Consider the following 9,020-nt stretch of genomic DNA (forward strand, 5'->3'; position numbering starts at 1 on the left):
TGTGCGCGCGCGTGATGCCAGTGTAAAATGAGTGTAAGCAGGGTTGTTTCGGTTAAATTGGTTACCGTGTTAATTGGTGACAGCAGCTCTTATTTAAGTGCTTTAACCTCTTTTATAATATAGTCAGACTATTTTAGGAGTTAATACTGCTATTTATTTATATTACACAAAGTATGCTGAGTTTTAGTAGTGTTGTGTATCTACTGTGTGGTCACGTGGTTCAGTCTACTTCCGGTTACTGCTTCCAGATTTACTGTTTCCTCCCAAACAAGCGACGTTGCATAAAGTGTCTTAATGCAGCTTTAAATTAAAGTTAATATAAACTGTGCTTGTTATACTGATACTGAAACATGCACGAGCTCTTATTACACTCCTGTAATATTATTATTTACCTTTATTTTGCTGTTTTAGTCACTTTTTCTGCATTCATATTGTCAATTTCTCGATATTTTTCACCACATAAAACGTAACTTGCTCCTCAGTCGGTGACACAATTTAATATACACAAGTTTTTTAAATGCTATTATTTATTTGCCATTTATTACACACAGTATGTTCCGTTTTTGGGGCTGATTATTGTGTAGAAATCGTGTAAATCTGACACCAGACTTCCTGTTTCCTCTCAAACAGAAGCGACTTTATCTCAATATCTTAATATATAAACAGTTTAGACTAATACTGAATATATGTAACTCATACTGCACCGTGCACGAGCTGCACGCTGTTTTAATATATTATTATTTCAATTTCTGTTGCAGTTTGCGTCACTTTTTCTGCATTAATTTAATCAAATCTCGATATTTTCCACATGAAACGTAACTTTTTAAGAAAGCTGACTGCTTCTAGTTGTTGGTGCACGTGTTAAAAAAAGGATTAAACGGATAAATATCGTTTTAAACATGAATTAAAATGATTTTTCAGCTGTCGTCACCATGACAACCAGGCACCAATTAACCGCAACACCGGATGCGACCTGCTTTCTGTCCACTTCTCCTTTTCTCTGCGTCTAATTAAAACAATTTCGAAACTTAAAAAAAGCAAAAAAACATCCAATTAAATACCAGATTAAAACTTTCACATCTTTACTTTTAATGCAATCTGTTCGCTTTGTCTTCAATCTGATGTTTTTATGAGCAGCACACATAAAAAATACGCTTTAAAACGCTTTAAAATGCCCTAAAAACAGAACCAGTACACGTCTCCATTCAGAGTGAAACTGCTGTTATTTCCATTACAGTGTAGAAAAGCGTGGTGTGCTCCGATTGGCTGCACATGCACGCGCACGCACACATGCACGCGCCTATGCATATATATACACACACACACCTCCTCCTTCTCTCTTCCTGTATTGTGGGAGTTGTAGTTTTTAGGTGCAGCTTTAAGCAGGCTGCAGGGTTAGAGGACTACAGAGAGGGGAGGTGCAGAGGAAGCAAAGGCGGGGTTTTATTTTGACAGCTGATTTGTTTTGGAGGCGGGTTCATGCTGCTGCAGGCATGGAGGTAGGAAGCCCTGTTAGTGACAGCTCATTCAGAGGGGAGACAGCCGGAGAGAGACAGGCGGTGGTGACATGGGAACCAAAAGCTGAGAGGAGGAAGTTCTTTAAAAAAAAAGTAAAGAATAAAAAAATAAAGAAAGAGGAAGTGGAGCCAAAATACTTTCAGGATGCTTAAAGAACTGTGCTTCTTCGTGCCTCTCCTGGCGCTCGGTGGACTTCAACACTTAGAGGTCAGCTTTTTTAGACTCCACATGTTGTTGTTGTTGTTGTTTTGACTTAATTCTTACTTTTTTAATCTATTTATAATTCTGCATAACAAGTGAAACTAATACATCGACTCCAAAGTAAACATGGAGTCAGCTGTATTTACTCTAAAGGAGCTAAAAGTAACACTACAGGTTCTACCAGCTGTTAGAAAAACAACATAAATACATCCTAGTTTCTACTGATTTTTCTCTAAACTTCCTCTTTTATTTGATGATATATTATAAAAGTTTTACTTCTTTTTTTTTAGACACTATTCTCATTTATTTGCTGGACAACTCAAACATCTGTTACCTGATAAGGAGTCACAGCGAGGTTACTGCACAGCTGGTTTAATGTTTAACTTTTCATTTTAAATGATGTTTTTTATAAGCTTATCTTTCATTGTTTCATCTTAAAAAGCAACAAGTAATTAAAGCTGGTAAATAAATGTAGTGGAATATAAAGTTTAACTAGTGTAAAATTTAAAAAATGCACAAAAAAGTTGTATTTAAATTAATTAATGTACTTTAGCAGCTGATTCACTGTCTGATTTTTATGTTAAATGTATAAAAAATGTGTTTATTTACATTATAAGTAAACATCTTTATGTTATGTTACCATGGTAACTAGATGGCAGCTGTCACTCAAACTAACTGTAGGTTGTTTTTATTCATTTTTATGTCTTTTTTTTATTTTTTAGGTTTATTTAGTCAATTCAAGTCTCTTTTTGGTAGTTTTGAGTCTCTTTACTCACTTTATCTCTACGTTACCATGGTAACTAGATGGCAGCTGTTACTCAAACTAACTGTAGGTTGTTTTTAGTCATTTTTATGTCTCTTTTTGGTAGTTTTTATGTCTCTATGGGAGTTTTGAGTCTCTTTAGTCACTCCATCTCCTTCCTCCCTCCTTTCCTTCCTTCCTTCCTTCCTTCCTTCCTTCCTTCCCTCGTGTGTTCCAGCTTCTCTAATATATAAATATATTATTCTAATGAAACAAAGGTTAGTTGCAGCTCCTGTGACTCAGTATTTGAGCTTAGTTGAGTATTTATATATATTCATTTATGCAAATAACCCATCAGAGATAAAACAGTGGTGTAGTAGGACTGAATGAATGAATGAATGAATGAATGAGTCTCTACACAGCAGCAGGCTTTGTGTTATAATCTGATTTTTTAAGGAATAAAGTTACATTTAAATAACGTTTATTGTGTGTTCGGAGCAGCTGTTCACACACTCATCTTTGTTTTCCAGCTTCTTATAATCAGCTGTTTTCTCACTGAATTCAGACTCCAGGTGTTTATTGGTTACCTGTCTCTGTTCTTACCTTTAAAAACACTTAAACTGATTAAAACACCTTAAACTGATTAAAACACCTTAAACTGATCCTCATTCTGCTCATTAAAGCTTTTAAATGGACTCAGTCTGTTTATAGAAGTCTTTAAAATGATCCGATGGCTCAGCTGAAGTTTGTGTTTTAGGTTCGGTCGCCAGCTTCAGGTGTCAGATTATACATCTATTATGTATGAAGGAGGAGGAGGAGGGAGTCTGTGTGTGGGCCTCCTGCTGAGGAGGAGGAGGAGTGATTCTGTCTGTTGGCCTCCTGCTGTGGAGGAGGAGTAGGAGAGAGAGGGAGAGGAGGAGGAAGAGGAGGAAGAAGACGGGGGAGAGGAAGAGGGGGAGAGGAGGAGAAGTAGGATGAGGAGGAGGAGGATGAGGAGGGAGAGGAGGAGGAGGAAGAGAGATAGGAGGAGGAAGAGGAGGAGTAGGGGAGGAGTAGGGGAGGAGTAGGGGAGGAGGAAGAGTAGGAAGAGTCCATGTCCTATTTTACCTCAGACATGAAAATATAACATAGTAATAATGATTGAAATGTCTCTTTTTGGTAGTTTTGAGTCTCTTTAGTCACTCCATCTCTACGTTACCATGGTAACTAGATGGCAGCTGGCACTCAAACTAACTGTAGGTTGTTTTTAGTCATTTTTATGTTTCTTTTTGGTAGTTTTTAGGTTTCTTTAGTCAATTTTAGTCTCTTTTTCAGTCATGTTTGCATCTATTTCTGGTGGTTAAATGTTATTTAATGTAAAGGTAAAATGAGCAGAACTTTATGGAGCTGTGGGGTTTATTGTATAACATCATAACTAACATGTTATATTCCTGCAGTGATTAAACAAACATCTGTAACAGGAACACTAATAAATCAGATTATACCAACATAACACTGAGTAGTTTATTATCTTTATTTGCTTAACACTTCCTCTTTTTACTGATTTATATCAACTATTACTGCAACACATTATTACGCAATCAAGCCCCATTTTATTATATGTTCTACTGAAATGATGCAAAGTCAGAGTTGGAAACTTTGTATTAATGCAAATGATATAATATTTAAGCTAAATTTATAGTAATTATACAGTTAATTCTTATTATTGTGTTTCCAGAAAGTTTTGCAATATTTTTCCTTTTACCAAAATGTTTCACTACAGAAACACACAACATATAATATATATATATATATTTTTAAAGGGTTACATTGAGATGGTAAATATTTTCTTTACATTTATCTTATACATTTTATTTTTAGCAATTTTATTAAAAAGTATTTAGAGGTAAAATAATTAAACAATTAATATTTTTAAATATTTTAAGTGGGGTTTCTTTTGAAGGAAAGGAGGGTAGGAAGGAAGGAAAGGAGGGAGAGAGGAAAGAAGGAAGGAGGGGGGAGGAAAGAAAGAGAGAAGGAGGGAAGGAAAGAAAGAAGGAGGGAGGGAGGAAGGAAGGAAAGAAGGAGGGAAGAAAGGAAGGAAGGAAGATGGAGGAAGGAAGGAAGGAAAGAAAGGGAGAAGGAGGGAGGAAGGAAGGAAGGAGGGAAGGAAAGAAGGAGGGACAGACCGAAGGAAGGAAGGGAGGAAAGAAGGAGGGACAGACCGAAGGAAGGAAGGGAGGAAAGAAGGAGGGACAGAAGGAAGGAAGAAAGGGGGATGGAGGAAGGAAAGAAGGAAGGGAGGAAAGAGGGTTAAATATAAGAACAGATAAACAGGCAGGTTTGAGTTACGTGACTTCTTACGAATCAACTTCTAAAAGCTTATTTGTAAGTTATCGTGTATTAAATGAATTAAATATAAAACCCGTTTCCTGTTTCCTGCCTCAGCTGACGGGAGTCCTGGACGACTGCTTCTGTGACGTTGAGAGCATCGACAGCTTCAACAACTTCAAGATTTACCCTCGAATCCAGAAACTGACGGAGAGAGATTACTTCAGATACTACAGGGTACACACACACACACACACACACACACACACACACACACACACACACACACACACACACACACACACACACACACACACACACACACACACACACACACAGTCCGTCTCACTGTAATCATCTAACGTCTCAATTAACTCCCTTTATTTCATGACAGAGATATTATAAACCCTTTCACTTTTAAACATTTATGCTTTTCAACAACTTTTACATTAAAAAGTGAACAAACATCAGATTCATGTAATAATCAATAATACTAAAATTCTGGCGAACATTTGAGCGTAACCAGTTTGTTGACCAGGTGAATAATTAGCAGCTCATTTGTGTTTTCTTTCCTAGTTTTATCTTCTCTTTCTTTAAGGCGGCTAAATTCTGGGAAATAATAAAATATTGATTTTTTTGGGTAAAAATTGAAATCACGATTATTAAAACGATTTTTTATAACTTGCTGCATTTCTTGTCCATTCGGCTTAATCAATTTTCTCTCCAAGCAGCGGCCTTTTATCTGCTGCTTAAAGCGATGGTTCGGCGTAATTTCGACCTAGCGTCATATGCACCATGAGGTCTATCTAATCACCCGCTCCACTTTTTTTTCTCATTTAGTCGCAAACTGGTGGAGTTAGAGCCATCAGCCGAATGGTTTAGTACAGGCGCTAACGGACCCACCAGTGTATCTCGTAAACTACCCCACTAATAATGCCTGGGTTGTTATCAAACTTCTACAGTAGTACAAATACGGTCTTTACTCATAAATCGATGCATTGGAAAGTTTGTAAGTACACCAGGAGTTTATTAAATTAAACACTTACCTGATGGCTTTTACTCTGCTGCTAAAGCTGTGAACATCGTCTAAATCCCCGCACAGCACATCTAGAGATCTGTGCGGGATCTCGCGCGACCACACGGGATTTCAGTGATCGCGCTCAAACTCCACCAGTTTGCGACAAAATGAAGAAAAAAAAGAGGAGCGGGTGGTTAGATAGACGTCGTGGTGCATATGACGCTAGGTCGAAATTACGCCGAACCATAATGTAATGTTACGACTTTATTTTTGCAATATTAAAAAAAATTCTCGTAATATTACGACTTTATTTTTGCAATATTAAAATTTTTTTCTCGTAATATTACGACTTTATTCTTATAACATTATGACTTTATTCTCGCAATATTACGACTTTATTCTTGCAATATTACGACTTTATTCTCGCAATATAACGACTTTATTCTCGCAATATTACGACTTTATTCTCGCAATATTATGACTTTATTCTTGTAATATTACGACTTTATTTTTGCAATATTATAACTTTTTTTCTCGTAATATTATATATTTTTTCTCCTAATATTACGACTTTATTCTCGCAACATTACGACTTTATTCTCGCAATATTACGACTTTATTCTCGCAATATTACGACTTTATTCTTGTAATATTACGACTTTATTCTCGCAATATTACGACTTTATTCTCGTAATATTACGACTTTATTCTCGTAATATTACGACTTTATTCTCGCAATATTACGGCTTTATTCTCGTAATATTACGACTTTATTCTTGTAATATTACGACTTTATTCTCGCAATATTACGACTTTATTCTCGCAATATTATAACTTTATTCTCGCAATATTACGACTTTATTCTCGTAATATAATGACTTTATTCTCGCAATATTACGACTTTATTCTCGCAATATTATAACTTTATTCTCGCAATATTACGACTTTATTCTCGTAATATAACGACTTTATTCTTGCAATATTATAACTTTTTTTCTCGTAATATTATATTTTTTTTCTCCTAATATTACGACTTTATTCTCGCAACATTACGACTTTATTCTCGCAATATTACAACTTTATTCTTGTAATATTACGACTTTATTCTCGCAATATTACGACTTTATTCTCATAATATTACGACTTTATTCTCGCAATATTACGACTTTATTCTTGTAATATTACGACTTTATTCTCGCAATATTACGACTTTATTCTTGTAATATTACGACCCAATCTCGCAATATTATGACTTTATTCTTGCAATATTACGACTTTTTTTCTCGTAATATTCCGACTTTATTCTCGTAATATTACGACTTTATTCTTGTAATATTACGACTTTATTCTCGCAATATTACGACTTTATTCTCGCAATATTACGACTTTATTCTCGCAATATTACGACTTTTTTTCTCGTAATATTACGACTTTATTCTCGTAATGTTACAACTTTATTTTTGCAATATTCTGATTTTTTCTCGCTATATTACAACTTTATTCTCGTAATGTTACGACTTTTTTCTCGCAATATTATGATCTTTTTCCTCGTAATTTCCACCAAAAAAAACCAACCATTTATTTTCTCTTAGTGGCCCTAATACTCCGTCTTAATAAATCACCAAATTACAACAAAGGTTATCTGAAGCAGGAGGTCTGGACTCTGAAAGGTAGCAGAAAGCTGCATTTTACTCTCTAAACAAGCTGTTAAACAGACAATAAAGAGACAAACAACTCTCATTAAGCGGTCGGGACGTTGTTAAAGCAACGTTACTGCAGCAGCTGTTCTGTCAGCGATACGTCGGCGTTTCTATGATGCCAAGCTGCCAGTTTCCTGTTTACTCAGTCTGGACGACGTTAAGGAACGTTAACATCTGGACACAGAGAAAAACATGCTTGTCTTCTGTTTACTATGATCTGCAGCGATCCGTGTAGAGAGAAACCGTTTGGATGTTTGAGAACAAACAATGCAAGTTAAAATCAGTTTAAACCCGTCTGCTGCTTTCAGTGTAATCGGAGCTTCCTCTGGCTGAAAGAGGCCTCTGGATCTTTCTCCTTTATATGCAAAGCAGGTGCACTGATGAACAGGTGAACTGCCCCTTTAACCCTTACACTACTGCTCAGGGTCTAATTTGACCCAGTTTACATTTTTAAAGAAGAAAAACATTTTAAAAAGTTTCCCTTTAACCAGAAATGTGAAAACTTTTCCTCCTTTGACCCAAAATATACAAAAAAGGGGAAATATTACAACATTTTTGTGCAGGCTGATTTGCATTTTCTGTTGATTGTTTGACTCATATTTATTAAAAATATACTGTTATTCACATTTAATATAATGAATTGGACTAGTTATATTCTCCTGTGTTAATAACGTATATATAGTGTTATTGTTAATGTTGTTATCCATCAACAAAAAGAGAGACTAAGTGTGTACAGTTTAAAAAACAAAGACACCTTCCTCTCTCTCTGTGTGTGTGAGCTTCTGTTTGTACCTATACAGTGCATTATGAGACTGTTACGCAATAGGAAGGATGGCTGGGAGGGTTAATGAAGTAATGAAGGGTTGAAGTTTTGCAACCGAAGCAACAAGAAGAACAAGATGTTTTGCAGCTGAGTTAAATTCTTTCACAGCCTTTTCTGGTCCGTCTGGTTACTGACATCGTCCTCTGCTCTGATTCAATGCTGCTCTCACATTTGGCTGATGATGTCACAATCAGGGGCGATTGCTCTGAGACAATAAGGGAAGCTCACCTTCCCCTAAAATTTCATCAAATTAATTGTCACAACTGTCATATTAAATTCACACTAAAATTATATTTACATCACATCAAATCGGCACTTGAATGCGTTCGATTTTACAACTATGTCATCCTGTAACCAGCTGTTTATTGCCGATCACACACTGGCAGTCCGCCGCAGACTCAGAGCTTCAACGGTGTTCAATGAGGCTTCTCACAACAGCTGTTTTGGGCCAAGGGTGCGGGACAAGCCAGGATAAGACGCTCATTGGATAATGCAAACAAACCGCTGAGCGTCTCTGGCAATCAATGGAGCAGTGGGCGGGTCGGGACGCTCTGCTGCTGTATGATGATGATTGGAGGAAATGTTTGGAGGCTCAAAGCCCTTGATAGACAGCTCAACAGCCAACTAAACAGTCAATGTAGTGGCAGAGCTGTTGAGAGCAGGCGGGGAGCTCCGGTCCTCTGAAATGAGGCCAACGTGGAAGTAACT

The 9,020-nt window shown here is 36.5% G+C and overlaps 1 protein-coding gene across 1 annotated transcript in view; it reads left to right on the forward strand.

Moving 5' to 3' along the window:
• The window catches only part of ero1b (endoplasmic reticulum oxidoreductase 1 beta), a gene marked incomplete in the record, with an annotated part of 21,221 nt that overhangs the window by 1,045 nt on the left and 11,156 nt on the right, over positions 1–9,020 (forward strand). Inside the window, 1 exon segment of the mRNA XM_062439249.1 lies at positions 4,889–5,008. Coding sequence (XP_062295233.1) covers positions 4,889–5,008 — 120 coding nt within the window.

Source organism: Scomber scombrus, chromosome 2 (assembly GCF_963691925.1).
Source record: "Scomber scombrus chromosome 2, fScoSco1.1, whole genome shotgun sequence".
NCBI classification, from domain to species: Eukaryota; Metazoa; Chordata; class Actinopteri; order Scombriformes; family Scombridae; genus Scomber; species Scomber scombrus.